The sequence below is a fragment of the Jaculus jaculus genome, chromosome 6, assembly GCF_020740685.1.
Source record: "Jaculus jaculus isolate mJacJac1 chromosome 6, mJacJac1.mat.Y.cur, whole genome shotgun sequence".
Taxonomy (NCBI): domain Eukaryota; kingdom Metazoa; phylum Chordata; class Mammalia; order Rodentia; family Dipodidae; genus Jaculus; species Jaculus jaculus.
This window is the reverse complement of record NC_059107.1, coordinates 35,447,723-35,474,187: the sequence shown is the minus strand read 5'-3', so window position 1 is coordinate 35,474,187 and position 26,465 is coordinate 35,447,723. Positions and strand designations below refer to the sequence as shown.

At 44.3% G+C, this 26,465-nt stretch overlaps 1 protein-coding gene across 4 annotated transcripts in view; it reads left to right on the top strand.

The window, feature by feature from the left end:
* Positions 1-26,465, top strand: part of Klhl3 (kelch like family member 3) — a 118,216-nt gene that overhangs the window by 10,617 nt on the left and 81,134 nt on the right. For 3 of the 4 annotated variants that reach the window (XM_045152516.1, XM_045152518.1, XM_045152515.1), the window contains exons 2-3: positions 4,820-4,939; positions 15,961-16,067. In XM_045152516.1, coding sequence (XP_045008451.1) covers positions 4,820-4,939; positions 15,961-16,067 — 227 coding nt within the window. The remainder of the gene's footprint in view (positions 1-4,819; positions 4,940-15,960; positions 16,068-26,465) is intronic. The other variant, XM_045152517.1, reaches the window with a different exon arrangement.

Here is a 26,465-nt window from a genome sequence, read left to right as displayed (position 1 = left end):
AGGTGACCGGAACTAGTTAGTCCTAGGAGAGAAGGAATGGGAACAGAAAATGCCTTATGGGAAGACAAACCATTACTAAGCAGAAAAGCCTATTGTATTTAGGCAATTAGAAGTATTTTAGTACTGTGGCCATGGGAAGGCTCCAGAACCATGGTGGGATTATGAAAAGCCAGGCTAGTTCTCTGAGCTTCATTCTGAGTACAGAGTCAGGACGGGGCCAGATAGAAATGTCTCAACCATGCTGACATTTTGGAGGAGGTCATTGTAATAACTCTGGATAGAGCTCATGCTGGCCTGAAATGATGTTGTGTAGTGTGATCAGGAGAAGGAATGGACTGCAGAGACGTCAAAAGGCATAGGGTAAGACTTATGACTGTGTGAGGTTCTCTGTGTGTGTGTATGTGTGTAGCTATTATGGAAAACAATTTGATCTCTGGCTTGGATAGGTGTGCAGGCAGTTGGTTATGATTCATTAAAAATTATGAGATAGAGAGAGAAAATGAATACTAGGGCCTCTTTCCACTATAAATGAACTCCAGATGCATTTGGATGTGGATGCTGGAAAATTGAATCTGTGACCTGCAGGCTTTGCAACTTTAACCACCGAGCCATCTCCCCAGTCCTGGTAATGTTTCTTGAGTTGGAACATATAGAAAGAAAACCTAGTTTGATTCCGAATAAAGAATATCAACTTTGGGGCTGGAGAGATGGCTTAGCGTTTAAGCGCTTGCCTGTGAAGCCTAAGGACCCCGGTTCGAGGCTCGGTTCCCCAGGTCCCACGTTATCCAGATGCACAAGGGGGCGCACGCGTCTGGAGTTCGTTTGCAGAGGCTGGAGGCCCTGGCGCGCCCATTCTCTCGCCCTCTACCTGTCTTTCTCTCTGTGTCTGTCGCTCTCAAATAAAAAAAAAAAAAATTAAAAAAAAAAAGAATATCAACTTTGGATATGTATGAGTTACTTATGTCAAATCTAAGCAGGGGAGTTCAGTAAGACACTGGGTATATGGGTTTGGAATTTAGAGGATAAGGGAGGTAGTGTGGTATGACAAGAGGTTCTGATATCTAGAGCTCATTTACTTTTATAATTAAAAATAGTTTTATTTATTTGAAATTGGAGAGGAAGAGATAGATAGATAGAGAACATGCCAGGGACTCTTGTCACTATAAATGAGCCCCAAGCATATGCGCTACTTTGTGCATCTAGCTTTTACATGGGCACTGGGGAATTGAACCCAGGCTGGCAGGCTTGCAAGCAAGCATCTTTAACTGTTGAGCTGTCTTTCCAGCCCACTTTTATAATTTTTGTATATTCATGTATAGTTCCCACCTCTACCATCATTTTCTATAATTGGAAGTTTATCCCAGTCTGATTTGCAAGTGAAGAGAACTCACTGATAACTAATGTAATGAGAGCCCAACTGTGGCGTGGCCCTAAGTTGGACAGGCTAAGCCACTAACACATACAAATGGTCCTTAGACACTTGGTCTTTGTCCTCTTGGCACATGGAATCTAGTGTGGGGATTAGGTGGTTAAGTTTGCACATGAAAAAGTAGGAAGACACAGGGCTATATTCTGTGTACCAGTTTAATGATAGATTAGAATATAGGAATTTAGCAAAGGAAGAGATCAGTTGGGGTGAGATATTGAGAAGGCTTCTAGCAGAGCTTAACTGGCCCCTAGTGAACAGGCATGTAGATTGTGAGCCAGGGAGAGGGAAGAGTACTTTTGTCTATAGTCAATAGTATTAGAGTAAGTGAGGTAAGTCCAGCAGTTTAGGTTCAGTCCCAGTCATGAGGCAAGAGGAGGCTTAAGTACTGGACAACAGATGTGAAGTTATTCTGCAGGCTGGAGGGTCTTGAGACTTTTTTCTCTAAGGTCATTTGAAAGGAGATCTGCCACAGGTACTGAATGCATGGAACAAGGGGAAGCGGGGTGGGGGAGGCTGTGAGTGAACCCCTGGCGCATAACCACATGGGTGGCTCCGGCAGTGAGGCTTATGGGAGTGGAGATGAAGGATATGACCCCAGGAGCCCTTTAGAGGAACATCTTGACAGGGTGTGCAGGAAGCACTTGGCTGGAGAATCCCTGAGAACAGCAGGTGGGTGGACATAATAATGGTCTACGCAGGTGAAGAAGAGAGTCAGAAAGGCTTGGGAAGAAGGGCCACCATGTCTTTTCTTTTTTTTTGCTGAGTCTTGACTGTCTCACCTGCACCTTGTTGCTAAGACGAAGCACCTGGCCAGGAGCAGCTGTCAGGAGGAAAGTGTTTACTTCAGTTTAAGGTCTCTAGGGGAAGCTTCACCATGGCAGGGCAAACATGGAGCCAGCGGGGAACTGGCTTACATTGTGATGTATCACCAGCAGGGAGCAAATCGTCCGAGTGACTGACCACACGTCATATCTCTTCAGCAGCAGGAAGGAGGTAATCAGAGACAGCTCGCTGGCATGCCCAGTGGGACTCTAAACCTGGACTGTAAACCTCAAGGCCCACCCACAGTGACACACGTCCCCTAGAGAGGCTCCACCTCCCAAAGGCTCCACCAGCTGGAGACTGACTATGAGGGTTAATCATACGCACTTGAGGCTATAGGGGACATTTTACATTCAGACCATTACATATATGATTTCTATTTTTTAAATTATTTATTTATTTATTTGAGAGTGACAGACACAGAGAGAAGGACAGATAGAGGGAGAGAGAGAGAATGGGTGCGCCAGGGCTTCCAGCCTCTGCAAACGAACTCCAGATATGTGCGCCCCCTTGTGCATCTGGCTAACGTGGGACCTGGGGAACCGAGCCTTGAACCGGGATCCTTGGGCTTCACAGGCAAGCGCTTAACCGCTAAGCCATCTCTTCAGCCCTGATTTCTATTTTTTAATTATTATTAGAGAGAGAGAGATAGCAAGAGAATATGAGCACACCAGTGCCTTTTCCTACTGTATACAAACTCCATATGCATCCACCACTTTGTGCATCTGGCTTTATGTGGGTCCTGGGGAGTTGAACCCAGACCATCAGGCTTTGAAAGCATCTCCCTAGCCTGAACTTATGATGTTTTTATTTTTTTAAGAGTATTATTTATTTACTTGAGAGAGAGGAGAGAGCAAGAGGCAGAACTAATGGGCATGCCAGGGCCTCTAGCCACTGCAAACAAACCCCAGACACATGTGCCTCCTTGTGTATCTGGCTTATGTGGGTACTGAGGAATTGAACCTGGGTCCTTAGGCTTTGCAAGTAAGCACCTTAACCTCTAAGTCATCTCCCCCGCCCTGTGGTTTCTTTAATAGAGTCTGGGCACCTGGGCGAGGCAGGCACATTGAGATAACTTCCAACAAATGCTTTCTGTGAGCTGCAGATAGGTTCTGGGCCTCTTTACCTACAGTACTAAAGGAATCATTCACCACAGGACACCAGTGTTGATCCATGCAAATAAACTGACTAGTATCAGAGCAGTGTGGGAAATTAATTGCTCAGCTAAACACCTAGTTGTTTGATCAAGTTGATTAGCTTGATAGATTCTGAGTCTGTTGAAGCGTATAATATGGAAAATAGCTTAGCTGATTAGATGATCCTTTATTTATATTTCTAAGGGAAAGAATGTGCAGGTCTTGCCTGGTTCATGCTTTTTGAATACATTCATGACTGGTTGCCCATTTGAACCTTTTTTTTTTTTTTTTTTTTTTTTTTTTTGAGGTAGGGTTTCACCCTAGCCAGGGTGACCTGGAATTTACTATGAAGTCTCAGGGTGGCCTCAAACTCATAGCAATTCTCCTACCTCTGCCTTCTGAGTGCTGGGATTAAAGGCATGTGCCACCACACCCGGACCCCATTTGTGTGTGTGTGTATGTGTGTGTGTGTGTGTGTGTGTGTGTGTGTGTGCATCAGGGTCTCTTGCAAACAGACATTAGATGCTTATATCACCTTTTGTGCTCAGCTTAAGTAGGAATTGAACTCGGCCAGACTGGCTTTGCAGTGAATACCCTTAACTGCTGAGCCATCTTCCCAGCTGCTATTTAAATCTTAACTGAGGTTTTACTTGAATGTTCTAGAATTCTGGACATTGAGGTACATATACAGGCTCTTGTAGCAGTCATTCTAGTTGCTTGGACAAAACACCTGACCAGAAGCAGGTTTTGGAAGGAAAGGGTTTATTTCTTCTTACATTTTCAAGAGGAAGTTTCTTCATGGGAGGGAAAGCAGAGCATCATATCTTGTCACAACAGCTGGGAGGAAACAGCAAGAGTGAGCTAACTAGTACCGGCAAGTAGGCTAGAGTATAACACTCCAAGGCCTGCCCCCAGTGACATACCTCCTGAAGCAAGGCTCTACTTCCCAAAGGCTTCACATCTTTCCCAGATTGACACCAGCTGGGGACAAAGTATTCAGAACACATGAGGCTATGGGGGACATTTCATTCAAACAACCCAACTCCCTTCAGCTTAAATACAGTACCCGCCACATCTTAGCCTCCATTAAGTGTTAAGTGATCTAACATTGCTGTATACTGAGTGTTAGAGTGGTTAGCCCACTCCTGTTTTGAGGGAGGAGGGATGAGGTCAAGAGCCTCCTACAAAGTCATAGCTCTTTATGGAGGAAGCTGAGCCCTAGCCTGGCTTCATTCAGAAGGATTCACTCTATGTGGAAGGATTCTGTAGAAATGCCCTCTAGGGCTCTTCCTTCCCTGTTGGGCTTTTGGCATGAACAGGCTGATGGAGATGATCCTGTGGCTGGGTTAAATGCATGGATTTGTGGCAGTTGCACAAGTGGGTTTACCCATATGTAATCTTTCTTTCCCCTCCTCTCTCTTCCTGTTCACAGAAGCAAGCCGAGTCCCCAGCCGACAGCACAGGCTGGGGAAGATGAAAAGAACCAAAAGACCATCACTGTCAACCCTGCACACATGGGGAAGGCCTTCAAGGTCATGAATGAACTGAGGAGGTACTGTCCCTATCTTCCCGTGCCCTCTCAGAGAGAACTTGAAAGGCGAGTTTCATCAAAAACTAAGAACAGAAGTCAGAATCCCACCACTTAGTGATTTTCCCTGACCACTCTTGGTCCATTGGCCTCCCCTTTCAAATTTTAAGACAGAATAGAGTTACTAAAAGAAAATTCTTTCTTTGTGTTTATTTGATGCCTATCACAGGGAAGAATTCCTCTGTGGTTAAACAGGTCTATTGAGAAACCCGATTTTTAAAAGATATATGAGAGAAAGAGAATGAGCATGCCAGGGCCTCTAGCCACTGCAAACTCCAGATGCATGTGTCACCTTGTGCATCTGGCTTATATAGTTACTGGTGAATTGAACCTGGGTCCTTAGGCTTCATAGGCAAGCACCTTAACTGCTTAAATCATCTCTTCAGCCCGAGAACCCTGATTTTTTAACTAAAGTAGCTGCTTGCAAACAAATACTAGAATGACACAGAATTGCAGATGCAAGTTTGTAGCTGTCATAGATTTTTGCTTGGCTTTCCTCTGTAGCCCTTTGGGCTGCGCTTGACTTGTCAAGACAGCCATGGGAATGGAACAATATCCCATTCCTGTGATGTTCTTGAAAGAAAGCGATGAAATGCAAATGAGTTCCTCCTTCCTGAACTGAATGGTGAGTGCATGCAGGCTGTTTGTAAGGCCAGTGTTCATGTTTGACAAGCTTGTTGCAAGACGGGTTCAGGGCAGTGAACATGTTTTTCTGTCTAGAGCCTGTGTACACAGTCTCCTCCTTATCACAGCATAGAAGCTTCCTCTGCCCCTGATGTCCTTTACTGTGTTCTTTATCCTGTCTTAAAGTGTAACTGTTCATCTCCTTTCCCTCTGTTTATCTTGAGCTCCTTGAGGGCAAGAACAATTAAAATAAAACTTTTAATTAACAACCTCCATGTATATACACAATATACTCTGATCATCACTGCCCCCACAACCTTTTTTGTCTTCCCCTCCCATGTTCCCCCTCCCCTGAATTTCTTGTTTCCAACTGAATTGATGTCATATACATTATGTATATAATAAAAATATAATAAATATCATATTACATATACATATACATATTAATAAAGAATAGAATTTTTATTGCCTTCATATTAAGGAGCTCTTGTATAGATGTCAACAGTCACTGAGAGGTCATGAATGTAATGGTCTTTATTTGTGTCTGGAGGGCAAAGTTCCAAAGCATTCCTCCCCTTCCTTTGCCTCTTACATTCTTCCTGCCACCTCTTCTACACTGGTCCCTGAGCTTTGAAAGATGTGATAGAGATGTCTCACTTAGTGCTGAACACACCACTGACATTTCTTTCTTAGCACTTTGATAAATTTTGGTCTCTCTAGTGGTCACCACCATTGGAAAAGAGAAGCTTCTCTAACCAAAAATGAGGGTAGCATTAATATATGGGCATAAGCATAAGTATTTAGAAGGCAATTTGGTGGGTATAATATATCCATGTAGCCAGACAACAGTAACAGCTTATGACCTTCCCAGCCACAAAGCATTTGAATAAGTTTTCATTGCCAGGGATGAATTTACTTCCATGATGTGGTCCTCAAATCCAATCAGAGAGCAGTTGGTTCCCCTGTAACAGATATGCCATTATTGCACCAGTTGGCATATTTTGCTTGGTTGGCCATAAAGTCTTGTATGTTTTCAATGTTAGTATTAGTGATAGCCATCATTAGCATTTTGGAAAATTTCTCTCTTACTTAAACCTGATTGTTGTTTCTCAGCACTAGGTTGAACATTTTTCTTCTGTCACTAACTGCTGTATGATATTCAGTGGACAAATGTTTCATTTTTGGTTTATTTAAAAGAAAAACAGGTCCCTGTTGTTAGATGTTAAGGATTCTTACTTTCTTGTATAAAAACCCACCTGAAGTTGTTACCTAAGCACCAGTGCAGTCTCAAGATCACGAGCATAGACTCTAGTACTTCCAAACTGTGTGGCCCTGGGCACGTCAACTAACCTCCCTGATCTCACTTTGCCCATTCTAAGAGGAGGCTAGTAATAATGGTGATAGTCTTACTAGGTTAAGAAGATTAACAAATAATAGCTTTGTAGTTAACTTCTCTCTCTCTCTCTCTCTTTTTTTTTTTTCAAGGTTGGGTCTTACTCTGATCCAGGCTGACCTGGAATTAACTATGTAGTCTCAGGGTGGCCTCAAATTCACGGTGATCCTCCTATCTCTGCCTTCTGAGTGCTGGAATTAAAGGTGTGCACCACCACTCCCGGCTAAAGTTAACTTCTTGTTGCTGGCACAAATACCTGAGCAGAGGCAGCTCAGGGGAAGAAAGGGTTTATTTCAGGCTTATAGAATGGGGGGAAGCTTCGTCATGGCAGAGGAAGCTGGCTCACTTCACCATACATCCATAGCAGAGAGTTAATATAGACAACCAGAGCTTGAGCTGGCTCAACATACCTTAGGGGCCTGGATTTAAGATCTGTACCCCCAGTGACATACTCTTGCAGCATAGCTCTGCCTGCTAGAGATGTAAGTAGGAAGCTTAATCAAAAATAATCTAGAGCTACTGACACTGAAACCACCGCAAAGAGTGAGCATGTAGTCTAGCTGTTAAATATTTGTGTACAAGCATGATTATTTCTATAGAACTAATTCCTACAACTAAAATTACTGATTTCAACAGCCTGGAGCATAATAATAACAATCCCTTAGATATTGATGGGGCCTGGTGAGCTTGATGATGGTCTATATGGTAGAAACATGGTAGTAGACAAGAAAATCACTCTTGCCCACAGTGTAGCTTACATTCGCATGGTATTGAAAGACTGTATGATAGCCTGGGGAGATGGACCAAGTGCTTGCCCTGTGAGCATGAGGACCAGAGTTGGAATCCCCAGCACCCATGCAAATGCTGGGTGAAAGTGGTGGCCTGCCTGTCATCCCAACCCTTAATAGAGAGAGATTGGAACTTTCCTCGGCAAGCTGGCCATCTAGACAAGGTGCAAGTGGAAAATGAACGAGGAAGATAGGCCAATGTCAGCCTCTGGTCCCCCCACACCCATATGAACACACACACCACACAAGCACGCATGCAGAAAAACCCAACAAGACCACCATCTTCTGCAAACTGAGATTGACTAGGTAAAGTGGGGGAAAGGAAAACCTGGGTGATGTTATTAGGATAGGAAGATGAGAGAGAGAGGACACTTTGGTTTGATGAAGTCCTAGGCTCAAGTATTTTGTCATGCAGACATGAAGCTAACGAAATGTTACATGATATTCCAAGGATCTGGGTTTGTTTCTTGCCCTGTTGTTACAACCCCCTCCCTCAGGTTTAAGCTATTTTAGTCCAAGCACTCATGTTCTTTGCAACTTATGAATCACACAATTCATGAGTTTCCTATTCTTTTAACTTCTATGGCAGAGAATGGGCTGTTGGCATGGTAACCGCCTAGCCTTCCCCTCCTCTGCATCTCACCACTCTGCACTGATTGGACCACAATGCATCTGGCTGGCAGAGCTCTCGGGAGTCTTTGGCTCCTGACTTGTCATCCCCCATGCAGTGGAGACGGGGTTCTTTCACTATGGCCCATACTCACCAGGCCTGAGAAGAGGGGCAGGGATGTTTAGAATAATTCACAAACTACTTTTCTTTCTTTCCCCCTGACTAGTACTATTTTTATTTTTTTTAAACTTCTTATTGACAACCTCCATATGTATACACAATGTATCACGGTCATAAATCCCCTCTCACCGCCCTTCTTTTCCCCTCACCTATGCCCACTTCACTGAATCCCTTCTTTTTTTTTTTTTTTCCAAATAGTCTTTGGTCTGTTTTGATGTCTTCTTTTTTTTTTTTTTTTTTTGTCCTCCTGTTATTCAGGTCTTGTGTAGGTAGCATCAGCCATTGTGAGGTAATAAATACCATGGTCACTTTGTGTCTGGAAGAGAGTATTGAGAAGCACTCTTCCCCTTTCTTTGGCTTGTACATTCTTTTTTTTTTTTAATTTTTTTGTTTATTTTATTTATTTATTTGAGAGTGACATACACAGAGAGAAAGAGGCAGAGAGAGAGACAGAGAGAGAGAGAGAGAGAGAGAGAGAGAGAGAGAGAGAGAGAGAGAGAGAGAGAGAGAATGGGTGCACCAGGGTTTCCAGGCACCGCAAATGAACTCCAGATGCGTGCGCCCCCTTGTGCATCTGGCTAACGTGGGTCCTGGGGAATCGAGCCTCGAACTGGGGTCCTTAGGCTTCACAGGCAAGCGCTTAACTGCTAAGCCATCTCTCCAGCCTGGTTTGTACATTCTTTGTAAAAATATTTTTATTTATTTATTTTTAAGGAGGGAGGGAGGGAGAGGGAGAGGAAGGAGGGGAGAGAGAGAAGAAGAAGAGGAGGAGGAGGAGAAATGGGCATGCCAGGGTTCTTGCCACTGCAAACGAACTCCAGATACATGCACTATTTTGTCCATCTGGCTTTATGTGGGCACTGAGGTATTGAACCTGGGCCATTAGGTTTTAAAAGCAAGTGGATACTATCCACTTATTTTTAAAGCCTGATAAACTACTGTGCCATCTCTCCACCTTCTATTTTTTAATTTTTTAAGGAATGCTTTAAATTTTCTGAATGCTTTGAATTTTACTGTTCTCAATTTTTTTTTCACTTATTTATTTGCAAGTAAAGAGAGAAAAATGGATAGATGAATATAGGCCATATGGGCATGGCAGAGCCTCCAGCCACTGCCGATGAACTCCAGATGCATGCACCACTTTGTGCATCTGGCTTACATGGGTACTGGGAAATTGCATCTGGTTCATCAGGATTTGCAAGCAAGTGCCTTTAATCACTGAGTCATCTCCCTAGCCCTTCTTATTAATACTTAATATTTTTATCCTTCACTTAATCACAAAGCTAGTTTAGTTGAACTCTTTGTCTTCTCCCTCCTTGTTCCATCTCCTTGCCCCTCCACCCTCCTTTTACTCTCCTATCCCCAACATTCCCTTGTCCTTTTTGAATAAAAATATTTTTATTTATTTATGTGTGAGAGAGAGAGAAAGAAAGAGGCAGATACAGAGAGGCAGACAGAGGAGAGAATTGGCATGCCAGGGCCTCTAGTCACTGCAAACAAACTTCAAACAAATGTGCCCCCTTGTGCATCTGGCTTATGTGGGTCCTGGGGAATCGAACCTGGGTCATTTGGCTTTGCAGGCAAGTGCCTTAGCTGCTAAGCCACCTTTCCATCCCCTTACCCCCTTTGCCCTTCATATTACTTATGGCCTGCTACCTTCCCCACCCTTATCTCTTTTGGGAGTGATTAAAATATTCTGACATTGATTGTGGGGTCCTGTACCATGACTGCTCTCCTCATCTCTTAACCATTTCTCACATCTGACCTCCAGACCCATGGTATCCATCTACATGGCTTCCTGATCACCATATCAGATGTGCAGTCAGCAGCTCATGCCCCAAACTTAAATCCTAATCTTAAAGAAAAAAAGTAAGCTAACATTTGCCAAGTACTGACTTTTAGCATTCTGAATTATCTCATTTGTGGCGTGTCTCAGTTCTGTTACACTCTGGGGACATGGTATATGTGCCCCCACTAGTGAGTGGTGGGGCAGAGGCAGGAGCCTAGGTCAGCTTGAATGCAATACTCTAGTTCCTTCCTCAGCGCTACGTCTGCTTTTCCCACAGCTGGGAAAGGGTATAGACTTACCTTTCCTCAGGTTTTTCCTCTGGAGGAGTATAATAACACAGAAAGAAAAGATGGCTCAGCAGTTAAAGGCATTGAAGGTGTTTTCTTGCAAAGCCTGCTGGCCCAGGTTTGAGTCCCAATATCCACATAAAGCCAGAGGCACAATGTGGTGTGGAGTTCATTTGCAGAGGCAAGAGGCGCTGGTGCACCCATATTCTCTCTCTCTCTCTACACACACACACACACACACACACACACACACACACACACACACACACACAACTCTCTCTCCCTACCTTAAGTGTTTGACTAGTTTCTCTTAGTTGTCTCCTAGGTTATGCTTTCTCTGGCCTTGAGATGCATCCTCTCCCCCATCAGAGCTGTTCTCACTGAGTTTCTCAGCTGGACTCCCTCTCCTGCTGGTCTCACTCCCATTTGTCTGGGAACGATCTGCCTCCCTGGCTCTGTGCGAGCTAGCCCACTCCCATCTGCTTGCTGTTCTCTAGCACTAAAAATTTGTTCCATCTTTCTGATTCTTCTTCATCCGCAATTCTTTTAATTAAATATTGGTAGGGACTGGGGAGATAGCTATAATGGTTAAAAGTGCTTGTTTGCAAAACCTACCAGCATGAGTTTGATTCCCCAGTCACCCAAACACATAAAGCCAGACACAAAAAACATTGCGAGCATCTGGCGTTGGTTTGCTAGTACTCAGACATACAGATGGATACGTAGACACCCGCAAATAAAGAAAAATTGGTTAGTAAAAAACTTAGTTGCTCTTTTAAAAAATATTTATTTATTTGCAATGAGACAGATTGAGAGAGAGAGAGAGAAAGAGAGAGAAGAAAGGGAGGGAGAGAGAGTGGGCACGCCAGGGCTTCCAGCCACTGCAAATGAACTCCAGATGTATGTGCCACTTTGTGCATCTGGCTTTATGTGTGTACTGGGGAATTGAACCCTAGGTCATTAGGCTTTGCATGCAAGTGCCTTAACCACTGAGCAATCTCTCCAGCCCCTGCTTACTCTTTATGAAATTTAATTTATTTATTTGTGTGTGAGAGAGAGAGGGAGGGGGAAGAGAAAGAGAGAGAAAGAGAGGGAGAAGACTGATGTTGGGCACACTAGGGCCTCTTGTTGCTGCAAATGAACTCCAGACACATGCACCACTCTGTGCACCTGGCTTTCCATGGGTACTGGGGAATCGAACCCAGGCAGCCAGGCTTTGCAAGCAAGCACCTTTAACTACTGAGCCATCTCCCAAGCCCTTTGGTTGTTCTTAAACGACAAGGACATGTCCATTTTCTCCCTAGAATCCTTAATAGAAGTTATTATGTCCAAGATGAATCTATTCATTGTTTTAAAGATTAAAAAAAAAAAACTTTGTTTTAGAGAGAGAGAGACAGAAACAGAGACAGAGGGAGAGGAAAGAGAATTGGCACACCAGAGCCTCAGCCACTGCATGCAAACTCTAGATGCTTGTGCCACCTAGTGGGCATGTGCGATCTTGCACTTGCCTCACCTTTGTGCATCTGGCTAATGTGGGACCAGGAGAGAGATTGAATATGGGTCCTTAGGCTTTGCTGGCAAGAGTCTTAACCGCTAAGCCATTTCTCCAGCCCCTTATTTTTTATGATAAGCTTTGGCCAGACTAAAAAAAAAACAAAAACCAGCTTGGCCTTGGTGGATTTTGCTATCCCTTTGGTTCCCACAATACATATCCCCAAAGCAGCTAAGGTAGGTGAGGACACAGAGGGGAACTTGAGTGCCTGTGTTCTCAAGGTCAGGTCAGTCAGTTCTGTGCTGCTTGTGCTGGTTTATCCTGACCCAGCTGCTGTGTAAAGCCTGCTGTCTTCTATGAAGTGAGGTCTTGGCATCTGGCTGCTTACAGGTACCAGAATCTCTCTGCTATTTTATTCCATATGCTCAGCACTTCCTGGCCAGCTCTCGCCATTGGAGCAACCCACCTTTGATCTTTTCTCAACCTAAGTGCCGACCAGTGATAAGGCATTGGGGTACATTGGGAAAACACCAAGTTTAGAGTGAAGAACACTGGATTCAGGCTTCCCTGACTATGGGAATCTCTTCACTTCTTTGGGCTTCATAGAGGAAATGATATCTAAGGGCATCTGGGCTCCAATTGTCTCAGCTTCTGATTCTGTGTCCCTAAGTGATCCTGAATGAGTGCCTCAGTTGCTGACAACTGTTAAATGTCATTTAACTAGAGATGGCAAACACGGAGCTTCTTTTCCATCTCTTAGCCATTGTAGACTGAAGGAGGGTCCAGTGGGCACTGGGGTTCCACAGAATGGGCTCTGGCTCTGGGCTTAAGCTACTTCCATTGAAATCCTGTCTCCACTTTCTCTCCTTCCTTCCTTCTCTCCCTTCTCCCTTCCTTCCCTCCTTCCTTCCTTCCTTTCTTCCTGCCTTCTTTCCCCTCTTTCTTATTGTTTTTATTTTATTTTTAGATAGCATATTTTAGGTATCATTATGGCATTTTGAAAATCAATTTATTTCAGTTGATTCTCCCAATCCTCATCTCCCTGGACCCCCATGTCTTCCCTTACCCTTCTTTCTGTTTACATGTTACCTGTCACAAATGTCCTCCTTCCTTATCATTTCTTATGACCTGATCTTGGTCACCATTCTAAATTTTTAGGTTTTACTCACTTTATATAATATATGTAGTTATTACAAGCTAGGATCTGTACACGAGAGAGAACATTCTATGTTCCCTTTCTGTGTTACCTTAAGAAAGCAACTAAATTCTTTGGGCCTCAATTCCCTCATTTGTAAGATATAACATAACAATGAACCCTAGCTCAATGCGTTGTAGGGAGGAGTCAATGAAATGAGAAGCATTTTAAAAGTGCTCGGACCAGACTTGTCACATATAACCAATAAATATTGTCTGTTCTACTGATAATACGACTGATAAGAACTTGTCAGGCTTATGAGGAAAAAAAATCCTCGCATTGAATGGGTCTTGATACTTTACTAATCTATAAACTCCTCAGATACCTATTCTTTTTAAAAGTGTTTTTAAAATTTATTTGAGAAGAGGCAGATAGAGAGGGAGAGAGAGAGAGAGAGAGGGAGAGGGAGAGAGAGAGATTGAGAGAGAGAGAGCACATAGGTACACCAGGGCCTTCTAGCCACTGTAAATAAACTTCAGATGCATGTGCCATCTGGTGCATCTGGCTTCATGTGGGTACTGGGGAATTGAACCTGGGTCCTTTGGCTTTGCTGGCAAGTGCCTTAACTGCTAAGCTATCTCTCTAACCCTCTTGATTTTTCTTTCTGAGGTGCTGGGGCTGAACCCAGCGTTTGATCATGCATAGCTGGCACTTGATCTCTGCCCTACACCTCCAGCCTTCTTTTTACTTTTCATTTTGAGAATTTCACTAGGTTGCCTAGGCTGGCAAACTCGCTCTGTAGCCTAGGCAGGCTTGAACTTGAGACCTTCCTGCCTCAGCCTCCTGAGTAGCTGGGATTATGGGTCTCTGCCACCCAGCGTAGCTCTCAAATATGGACTTATGTCATTCAGTCATTCATTTAGAAAAAAATCAGGGCCCACCATGAGCCAGGTATTTAGGCCAGCACCCAGGATGCAAGATCAAGCATAACAAGTCCCTTTCCAAGTTAACAGTGTAATGGGGATGACAACCACCTAAGAGAAAAGTTACAAGGGGCTGGGAAGATGACTCAGTGGTTTCAATGCCTGCCAGGGTGGGCTCAGTTTCCCAGTCAGCATGTAATACCTCACAGGTATTCCTTTGCAGTGGCAGGAGACCCTGGTGTGCCCCCACCTCCATACAAATAGATAAATAATTTAATAGTACTTACAAGATTCTTCTTGAGTATATCAGTTGGAGTCTGCATGGGGTCTTCGAGAATGCTGGTGGGTGCAAATAGCCTTCTTGGTGATGATGTCAAGTCCTGGTGGGAGGAATTGCAATTCAAGTCCAACTGCTTCTCACTGGTCTTGCATTGGAAGTGGAGCCTTTGGTCTTGCTGGTCACATGCCACAGTGCCACGCTTATCCTCCTCAGTATTAAGTCGGTCACTTGACTGACAGCCTCGTGCTTTGCCATGGTTCCCAGAGCCACTGTTGCCCTAATTCTCAGTTACTTCTGCTAGACTTAGGGAGCACAGTAGTGGAGGCAAATGAAGTAGCCTTGAGCTTTGAGCCCCAGAGGAGTTTGACCCCTCTTTGTGCCTTAGGAAAACATAAATGGAAGATTTATCAGGGACTTGGGGCAGTCCATCAGTCCAATCCCTTGCCCGTGCCAACATAGATCAAGTCTCTGTGACTTTTTCTTTCTTTCTTTTTTTTTTTTTGAGGTAGGGTCACTCTAGCCCAGGCTGACCTGGAATTCACTATGTAGCTTCGGGGTGGCCTCAAACTCACGGCAATCCTCCTACCTCTGCCTCCCAAGTGCTGGGATTAAAGGTGTGCATCATCACGCCAGGTTTTTGTTTTTTTTTAAATATTTTACTTATTTATTTGTTTGTTTGAGAGAGAGAATGGGTGTGCCTGGGCTGCTAGCTCCTGCAAACTCCAGACGCATGCACCACCTTGTGCATCTGGCTTTATGTACGCCCTCAGAATCAAACCAGGGTAAGCTTTATAGGCAAGTGCCTTAACCACTGACCAATCTCTCCAACCCTGTTATAGGTGTTCTTAAATTTTAATTTTTAAAACTTTTTTATTGACAACTTCCATAATTATAGACAATAGACCATGATAATTCCCTTTCCTCCCCCACTTTCCCCTTCACAAATCCACTCTCCATCATATTCCCTCCCTCTCTCCATTAGTCTCCCTCTTATTTTGATGTCATCATCTTTTCCTCCTATTATGAGGGTCTTGTGAAAGTATTGCTAGGCACTGTGAGGTCATTGATACCAAGGCCAATTTCTGTCTGAATGATTGCATTGTAAGCAGTCCTACCCTTCCTTTGGCTCTTAGATTGTTTTGCCACCTCTTCTGCAATGCAATCCGAGTCTTGGAAGATATGATAGAGATATTTCAGTGTGGAATGCTCCTCCGTTACATCTCAACACTATGGTGCTTTTTGGATTATCCCAGTGGTCACCGCATCTGAAAAGGGACATTCTTTCTGTTACCTCTTCCACAATGGATCCTGAGCCTTGGAAGATATGATAGAGATATTTCAGTGAGGACTACTCCTCTGCCGTGACAGCTTTTTATGGTGATAGTTTGAGATAAGGGGAAGGGGGAGAAGAACAACAGTGGTGTATGACACGGGTTGGTGTCCACGCTGTGATCCATCCTGCCCCCCTCGTTGGTGTCTTACAGTAAGCAGCTGTTGTGTGACGTGATGATTGTGGCAGAAGATGTGGAGATAGAAGCCCACCGTGTGGTCCTGGCCGCCTGCAGCCCTTACTTCTGTGCAATGTTCACAGGTATGGTGAGGGTGCACCATGACTTTTGGTACCGGAAGGATATTAAGGGTGGTGGCATGAGGAGAGGGAGGGAAGCTGTGGAGCCCATCATGAGGAGCATCTCTGTTCTCAGCTTCACACCATGGAGAAGCTGCTGGAACCAAAGCCTCAGCCAAGCTAGCTGGACGCGCCCTCCCTTGTCCTCCTCTAGGAAGAACGAGGATCACATGGTGCTTTGTTCTAGAGTTTTAGCATGTACCACCACTGTAGCAGTTCCCTTCCCCTTGCTGGGACAGGACTCCCCGCCACATGCAGCTGATGGGAGGAAAGGGTTTCTTTTAGCTTACGGTTTTTAGGGGAAGCTTCATTTTTGACAGAGAAAGCATGGCATGAGCAAGACAGCAGAGCATTATATCCTGACACATCAGCTGGGGGAAGGTAGCCTGAGTGAGCTAGCTGAACCCGCAGTAGGCTGGACTAATAAAGTTCAGGGTCCGCCCACAGTGACACACCTCTTCCAGCAAGGCTCCACTTCCCAAAGGCTCCACAACATTCCCAAGTTGCCACCAGCTGGGGACCAAGTGTTCAAAATACATGAGGCTATGGAGGGCATTTTCTTCTGCATTACCACAGTAATCATGCGGGGAAATTTTTTAACTGTGTAGATGTGTTGGCTCCTGGCTAAGCCTTCTAAACTCTCATTTTGTAAATGGGAGCCCTGAGGCAGACTTGTGAAAGGTCACACCCTGAGCGACTTTCTCTCCTTCTTCTTCTCCTTCTCCCCCTTCTTCATTTTTTTTTTGGAAACAGAATCTAACTACAATCCAGGCTGACCTAGAACTCAGGGTGGTCCTACTGCCTCAGCCTCTTGAGTGCTGGGATTGAAGGTGTGCACCACCACACCCAGCTGGCCTTGTCTACTTGACACTGGCCCAGTGCTTTCCCATTGGAACAATAACAACATTCCCTAACCTTTCCTTCCAGGCAGGACCAGGGACCTCGTAAAAATGTGGATATTTGGGCCAGTGATGGTGCATTTGTGGCGAGATGACAGAGAAATAGTCAACATCTGTCATGGTTTCAGCACCTTTGCCAAGTTGGTGGGAAAGGAGTAGCCTTGTCTAACTACCTTACCTCTGTTACATCAGAGCTGAATTCCCCGACACCCAAGGGTGTTTTCTGTCTGAAGTTCCTCCAAGCACCTCTGCTACATATGGTGCATGTGATATTCTAGAAGCCACTTCTGATGGGAGCAGGCCTCCTGTCCACTAGTTCTGGTCAGGTGCCTCTTGTGCATGCTCTCTAAGCACCCTGTGTCTGCTTTGAGTGTGGTGACCTTCACTGGACATCCTGCTCTTGTCCCGGTGCCTGTCATTCTCATGCTCTCCTGGAACTGGCTATGTCTCACCCTGCAATATGTCTCCTCCTCACAGAGGCTTCCTTTCACCACCCTCATCATAGCTCCACACCAAGCCTCTTGTTTTGAAAGAATGAATTTATTTATTTCAAAAATTCATTGACTGCCTCCATACATATATCCAATGTACTCCAGTCATAATCCCCTTTCATGCCTCTTGTTTGTTCTCCCTCCACAGAAGCCCTCTTCTTTCCAACTAATTCATCTTCTTTTTTATTTGATAGCAGGAAAGGGGGAGAGAGGGAGGGAGGGAGAGATAGAGATAGAGAATGAATAGGCGTACCAGGGCTTCCAGCCACTGCAAGTGAACTCTAGTCTAGATGCATGTGCCGCCTTGTACACCTAGCTTACGTGGGTACTGGGGAATCGAATGAAGCTCGTTCGGCTTTGCAGGCAAACACCTTAACCACTAAGCCATCTCCAGCCCTCATCTATTTTGATGTCATTTCCCCCCCCCCTTATTATCCATGACATGTCAATGTTATGCAGGTCTTGTGCAGGTAACAACAGCTGCTGTGAGATCATGTCTGCCCTGTGTGTCTGGAAGACAGTGTTGTAAGCTCTCCTCCCCATCCTTTGGCTCTTACATTCTTTCCATTACTTCTCCTGCAATGGTACCTAAGCCGTGGAGGGTGTGATAGAATGTTTCACTTAGTGCTAAGCGCTCCATTGTCACTTCTCAGCACATTGATGAGTTTTGAGTCTCCCTAGGAAATCTTGATATATTTACTCTTTTTTAAAATTGTTATTCTTCTACCTGAGGTGTTTATCGTACCTGATTCTGTTCTGCCTAGCTCCTTTTCATCCTTCATTACCTATAAGCATTAATTCTCCAGTTGGACATTTCTTTTACTTAAAAAAATTATTTTTATTTATTTATTAAAGACTGAGTGAGGGAGAGAAAGAGAATGGGCATACTGGGGCCTCTGGCCACTGCCAATGAATTCCAGATACATGTGCCACCTCATGCATCTGGCTTATGTGGGACTTGGAGAATTGAACCTGAGTACTTAGGCTTTGCAGGCAAGTGCCTTAACCACCAAGCCAAATCTCCAGCCCTCTTTTTCTTTTTTTAAAAGTTCTATTTATTAAAAAATAATTGTGTGTGTGTGTATGGGTGCCAAGGTCATCTCTTACTACCAGACACATGTATTACTTTTTTGCATCTGGCTTTATGTGGATGCTTGGGAATTGAACCTAGGCTGGCAGGCTTTACAAACAAGTGCCTTTAACCAGGCCCTAAGTAGGGCCTTCTTGGCCCCCATAGACTAGAGTAAATTTCTTTTTCACTTATTTCCAGTGCACCTTATAGTTTTCTTAATATTACTGCTTATATCAGTACTTTTCCACTACACATTTTCCCTTGTCAATCAAAAGCTTTGTAAAAATAAGAGCTAGATCTTAGTTTATTGCCTACCATGGACCTATTATCAAGTAGGTGCTTGTAGCAGTTACTTTCTCATTGCTGGAATAGAACCAAAAGCATCAAATGGAAGGAAAGGGTTTATTTCAGCTTATAGCCTTGAGGGAAAATTTCATCATGGCAAGAAAGCATGGCCTTAGAATTTACGCCATTGCGGAAAATCAAAATCACTTCTTGGTAATTTTCATAATAAAGGAGGCTTGGGGTTGGTGGTATGCAGACTTAATTTTCTTTCTTTCTTTTTTTTTTTTTTGCTATGGATTAAACAAAACAATAGTCATACCACCTTGCACTGGGTGGAAGTATGGTACCTCAGAAAGCACTTTGGAGCCATAATGAACTGGCTTTTATTTCTGACTCTAGCTCTCAGTAGACATGCAGGAATTCACTTAGTCCATTTGATGCTGTTTTCTTATCTGTAAAATTCAAATAATAATAGGGAATATATATAGGTAATGGGTATAAGTCAGCCTGCACAGAGTAGATATTTAATAAAATGTATTCTTGTGGTATAGAGGCATTCATAAATCCCCAAGCTCTTGTGGATATGAGTTGGATGTGACACCTGCCATCCTGCAGGAGCCAAGGGATGATGGCACAGTCCTGTGCAGGTGGAAGAGTGTGAGATTCCTGGGGTGGGGGTGATCATCACTGTGGTTTTGCTGCTGACCCAGCACTAACACCCTCCTTGTCTGCTTTGATTCTTATTCCGCCTAGGGATAAAGCCAGGACAGGGACATTCCTCGTTTCAGGGACAGAAGGTCAAACTTTTGCAGTCAAATGGCTCAGACTACTGACCCTAGCGTTGGGTAGGATTCAGTGACTGGGCAGGGTATCTCTTTCATGTGAGGTTGGCAGTTGCTGTGGGTTTTTGTACTCGGCTCTAGTCAAATAAGTGAACAAGGCATGTATGGATGAGGCTGGAGAGATAGCTTAGTGGTTAAAGTGCCTGCCCTGTGAAGCCTAAGGGCCTAGGTTCAATTCCCTAGTACCCATGTAAGCTAGATACACCAAGGTGGAACATGTATCTGGAGTTCATTTGCAGTGGCTAGAGGTCCTGGCGTACCCATATTCTCTGTCTCTTTCTCTCTCAAATACATAAATAAATATATTTTTTTTTGAAAAAGAATACCATCTTAGGGGCTGGGGAGATGGCTAAGCCATTGAAGGCACTTGCTTGCAAAGCCTACCAGCCTGGGTTCAATTCCCCAGTCTTGCACCTAAAGGCAAATGCAAAAACTTGAGTTCTACTTGCAGTGTGTGTTTATGTGTGTGTGTGTCTGTGCATGAGCGTACACACATGCACATAACTAAATAAAAATCTCAGCACTCATAAAGGATCGTTGTACAAGAAATGAAGCTTTTCTTGCTTCTCTCTGCCTAGTGCCCAAGACCAATTACAGCAGAGGGGCTTTAAGTTAGGAGTGAGGAAGCATTGTGTAACATAAGGACTCTTGGAGGTATCTATTCCCTTTAAGGATGTAGGCATTTGTAGGAGGATCAGCCTGTTACATTCTTCAGAGACTTGCCAGCTAGTCTCAGCTCGTCTACCACTTCTTTCCCCTTCTCAAGCTTTATTTATGTAATACTAGGATTGGATAGACCTGGAAGAAGAGCCAGTGATTTCTTTCTAGGGTTCTTGAATCATCTGTGATAATAATAGATTGTTTTTCTATTCTACTGCTCAACTAGAGCCTCTCCTCTCCTGATCTTGTTTGTCAGTCTTTCACGTAAAAAGATCTCAGCTACACACACAGTATGCTTGCTAACTAATGCTTGGACTCTTGTATTTGATGGGGGTGTGGAATTGCTTGTCTCTTGGATTCTCTATGGTTCTTATCATCTGCTAAGTACAAGACCCAAACATGGAACGTGGCGCGTGAATACTTAAAGGATTTCAAGACACAGCCCTGTATTTATTTATGTGTGTGTGTGTGTGTGTGTGTGTGTGTGTGTGAGAGAGAGAGAGAGAGAGAGAGAGAGAGAGAGAGAATGATAAGGGGTGTGCCAGGGCCTTGTGCCACTGCAAATGAACTCCAGACACATGTGCAGTGATGCACATGTGGCTTTATGTGGGTCCTAGAGAATTAAGCCTGGGCTGTCAGGCTTTGCAAGTGCCTTTCACCACTGAGTCATCTCTCCAACCCCTCCTTGTTCCTTCTTCTCCCTCACCTTTCTTATCACTTCTTGCTCCTCTCTGGTGTTCTCCTGTGTGGGTTCATAGTACATCCTCACTCTCATATCCCCCTTATTTACTTATTTGCAAACATTAAAACTTAGGATCCACACCTGGGAAAGAATATGCAATTTTTGTCTTCCTGGACCTAGGTTACCTCCCTTAGTATGATCTTTTCCAATTACATCCATTTTTTTTTTTCAAGCAGAAATTTTTGAGATTAAGCATGTTCTTAACACAATACAATTAAGAGAAATACTAATTTGATACATGCTGATCAATGTAAAAAACATTAAAGACATTTGTTTTCTATAATTAAACTGTTGCATTTCTACAGAGGAAAGTTTGCATGTATAGTAAGAGCATTTTTTAATGTAAAGTAATAACAGTCTTATAATTAGTAAACATGTACTATTTAAATTTTTTTTTCATGTGTGTTTATGAGTGTGCCAAGAACTCCTGCTGGTGCAAATGAACACCAGTTGATTGTGCCACATTTTTTGTGTCTAACTTACATGGGTGGCTGGGGAATTGAACTCGTGGTTTGGCAGGCATTGAAAGCAAACACCTTTAACCACTGAGCCATCTTTTCAGCCCCTGAGACAGTAGCTTTGAATTTGAGCCAAGGTGTTTGGGGCAACGTGTTTAGTGTTTGTGAAGTGACAGTGTGTGTGGTGCAAAGTGCACACGCGGTGAGCTCAGAACCAAGGCACAACGCGGTGTCGATGAGTGTTGCCAGAAACACCTTGGACTCTCTGACGAGTTTGATTTGAATTAATGTTTGGTTGTTGTATGTTCAGAAATCTTTTATTGCTTGCCAAGTTTTCCATGACCCCTACATTCAGTTATGAAGCCCCTTATGGGGTTGTGACTCACAGTTTAAGAGGCTGAATGGCATCTAGAAAGCTGTTAGCCTTTCTGAGAATTATAGGAACTTGAGGGAATCTGATAAAAATGTTCTTGCATCCTCCCACAAAGCTAGACTTTTCCATATATATATAATATATTTTTGAAATATAGTATATATATATATATATTTGAAATATTTTAATACCATTTCGGTAGCTTTCAGTTGTTTACCTCAAAGTTATCAAACTTTACCCAGACTCCCACACACATATTCCATGGACAGAAAGCAGTCAATCCAGGCATCCTGGCTGCCTTTTCATTTCAGAACTTGCAGAGGGGATGCATGCGTAAGAGAGAGAGAAAGAGAGAGAGATAGAGAGAGAGAGAGAGAGAGAGTCTTATTCTAGCTCAGGATAACCTAGAAATAACTCAGATTGGCCTTGAAATCACTGCAATCCTACCTCAGCATCCCAAGTGCTAACATTAAAGGTGTGAGCAACTATACACTGCACTTTTGTTGTTGCTTTGTTAACTCTTAAAAAATATTTTATTTATTTGAGAGAGAGAAGGAGAGAAAGAGGCAGATAGAAGGAGAAAATGGGTATACCAAGGGCCTTTAGCCACTGCAAATGAACTTCAGAAGCATATGCCACCTTGTGCATCTGGCTTATGTGGAAACTGGGGAATTGAACCTGGGTCCTCAGGCTTCACAAACAAGTGCCTTAACTGCTGAGCTCTCTCCAGCCCAGTTGTTAACTTTTTTACTGACAATTTATATACATTTATATAATGCATTTTGATTAGAATTCCCTCCCATTACCTTCTTTTAGCCTCCTTTCTCTGTCCCCTTCTTCTTCCCAAGTGGTCCTTCTACTTTGATACTTTTTTTTCTCTTGTGTGTATATATACGCACTGCATTTAATTAGGGTTTCCTGCATGACCATGTGTGGGGGATTATTTACTGGAGCAAGTACAATTTGTCAGTGGTTATACCACTGCATAAGAGTCTCCTGTTGTCCCAGCAACCAATAACTCAGGGAAGGATGGGCGTGTCATGCCATTCTTCATCATCAATGACAGAGTGGTGATGGGTACACTATTATGCACATCTTATACATGTGACAAAGTGCCATGAGGTCATGAGTACAATGGTCAGGTCATATCGTGAGGACAGTGTTTCACAGTGCTCATGTCCATCCTCTGGTTCTTACATTCTTTTGGCCACCTCTTCTGCAATGGTCCCTGAGCCTCAGAGGGTGTCATAGAGACGTATCATTTAGTGTTGGACACTCAACTGTCATTTCTTTTCAGTGAATTGATGAGTTTTGAGTCTCCCCAAGGGGTCAACACTATCTGAAAAGAGAAGCTTCTCTAACCAAAAATGACAGCAGCAGTAGTCTATAGGCAAGAACATAAATATATAGAGAGGGCAATTTGGTGGGAATATTATATCGGTTTAGCCAAATAATAGTAGTAGTTCTCCCCCCGCCCCGCCCCGCCACCCCAGGGCTTATGATCTTCCCAGCCATAGGCTTTTGATTAGGTTGTCAGTACCAGGCATGAATTCCCTCTTGTGGAGGTGGGCTTTTAATTAATCAGAGCAGTTGGCTACTCCACAACAGACAAGTCTATCACACTAGTAGCACATGTTGCCTAGTCGTCCAGTTGTATAACTTATAGGGTCCATTGCTGGTTAAGACTATCAATGGCATTTCTCTCCAGAAGCCCAGACACTATGACAGCTAGCCAGCAGGGAGGAGACGTCCAGCTAAGAAGCAGCTTGATTTCTCAGTGTCCTACAACTGATGCACATGGGGTATCGTCAACAGTTGGGTCTTACAGTCTAATTCTGGTAGACAACCAAGAGCCTTGGCAATAGACTGTATTGTTTTACCTCAGGGGACTTCCCTGACCAATATCTCATTGGGAGGGATCCCACCCTTGAAGGCCCACATCCTTAAACTAAGAATTGGCTATTTTTGATTTGACTTATTTTTTGTGATACAATTGCCAATTGGACTCTCATTAATGAATTTCCAAGTAGTTACTGAGAGAGAAAAAGTTTTTTTTTTGTTTTTTTGGTGGGGGGTGGTGGGGGTGGGTTCAATGTAGGGTCTCACTGTAGCCCAGGCTGATGTGAAATTCGCTATGTAGCCTTGAACTCACAGTGATCCCCCTACCTCTGTCTCCCGAGCGCCACCATGTCTGGCTAACTTTTGATTTCACTTCTCTGTACTTATTTTCTGTTTGTGTGTCTGAACTCAGTAGAGATTGGGAGCTGATATTATATAGGTAGAGAAGACCCAAGCATCTTTTCCATTTCCTCTTCATCTTGGCCTCCTACCCCAGGGCCCCGTGTGCTCTCGCCTCTCGTTGGTCTTTGTAGCACTTAGAGAAGAAGTAGAGATTGGCAGGGAGTCCAGCAGCGGGCTCCACCTCTCTGCACTCTGCCTGCTTTCCTCCCTGTTCCAGGGTCACTCTGATCTAGAACTGTGTCAGAACAGGCTGTGTGGATGGAGGAGGCATTGCCAGCTGTCTGTCCGTGCAGCTTGGAGGTGGGCGTCCGCAGCCCACATGCTGCCCTGTACTGCCTTTTCTTGGCTCTTGTGCATGAATTCCACAGAGACAAAACAACCACCCGGCTGTTTTCATACTCACACTAGGGCTTCTGAATGTGTGATTTCTTGTAGTCGGGCTGCCCTTTATTTCAGTGTACAAAGACACACGTGTCACCCTTTTTGTGGAGTCAGCATCCCTTGCTGACGGCGCCTGGTTCTAGAGCAAGGCAGGTGTCACCTGCAGAGTCAGGGGCCTCAGGATCATGGGGTTATGGGTAAGGCCCTCACAGCACTACTGGGATGAGTATCAGGGCTTCCCCGCTGTTTTCCCACCTTCGAGTCAGCTTTCCTTACTGCATACACCATTTCCTTCAAAAATACCCCACGGTTCACGTTATTCCCTTGTTGAAAGCTCTTCGGTGGTGCTAGCCTTTGGATAAAGTCCTAGATTCTTTGCACACGTAGGTCTCTGTAGATTCTGGCCTAACGCACCTCTCCAGCTTCCTTCTTTTCTTTTCTTTTTTCTTTTTTGGTTTTTCGAGGTAGGGTCCCACTATAGCTCAGGCTGACCTGGAATTCACTCTGTATACTCAGGGTGGCCTCGAACTCACAGCGCTCCTCCTACCTCTGCTTCCGAGAGCTGGGATTAAAGGCGTGCGCCACCACACCCGGCTCCCAGCTTCCTTCTTTATCTTGTACTTTGGACAGCTACAGTGGCCGCTTACTGTCCCACATCTAACCCATCCTTCCTCGTTGTTACTGCTTATAAACGCTTCTTCATTTGCTCACACCAGCTGGAGCATGCCTCCTCCCGGCCGCTCTGCTTCTAGGCAGGCTTTATCTTCCCTGTGGGTCCCCAGGATTTAGGAGCATGTAAGGGTTGTAACTGTGGACTCTAACTCCAGACTCCCTTTCAACCTACCTTGGCCTCTTCTTAGGTAACCATGACAGGATGAGTGGCTTACTTTCCTGAGCCTCATTATTTTTTCTTTATACAGTGGGGATCAGGGTTTGGAGAGGTGGCTGGGCCATTAAAGGTGCTTGCTTGCAAAGCCTGATGGCCTGGATCAGTTCCAGTACCCACGTAAGTCCAGATGCACACAGGGGCACATGTATCTGGAGTTGGTTGGCAGTAGAAGGAAGCCCTGGGGTGCCCATCCTATTCCCCCCTCTCAAATACATAAATCACTATTAAAAACTATAATGGGGATCATATGAATAAACATCACGGGTTGTTGTACAGTTTCAAAGAAGCCAAAGTGCTTCATATAGTGTTTGACCATAGTTAGCACTCAGCAAATATTACCTTTCCATGTTGCCATGGTACTTTGGACACACCTTTACTCTAGCAGCTACCTTCATGTTGCTGGGACAAAACACCCAAGAAGCAGCTTATGGGAGGAAAGTGTTTATTTTAGGGCTACAGTTTCCAGGGAAAGCTTCATGGTGGGAAAAGGCAATTGGCTCACAGTGTCACCTACCAATGGCAGAGAAGGAAAGAGAGAGAGAGACAGAGAGAGAGAGAGAGAGAGAAGGAAAGAGAGAGAGAGAGAGAGAGGGAGAGAGGGAGAGAGGGAGGAAGAGAGAGGAGCAAGATCGAGCTGTCTCTTTGTTATGAGAGAGAGCGAGATAGAGAGAGAATTGGCATGCAAGGGCCTCCAGCCACTGCAATCGAACTCCAGATGTGTGTGCCTCCTTGTGTACGTGTGTGAGATTGTGTGCTTGTGTCACTGTGCTTCTGGCTTACGTGGGACCTGGACAGTTGAACATGAGGCCTTAGGCTTCACAGGCAAGCACCTTCACCACCAAGCCATCTCTCCAGCCCACGTGCAGACCTCTTGCTGACCATCCCTGTCCCGTATGCAGTGAGTATTGCTTGAGTCAGTTATGACACACTGATTTGCCTTCCCAATGAAAACAGGCAAGAGTACAAGATGCTTACAACTTGGTTTGTGGCTGAAGAGAGAGTAAGACGATGGTGTTGGCTGGCTTCTTC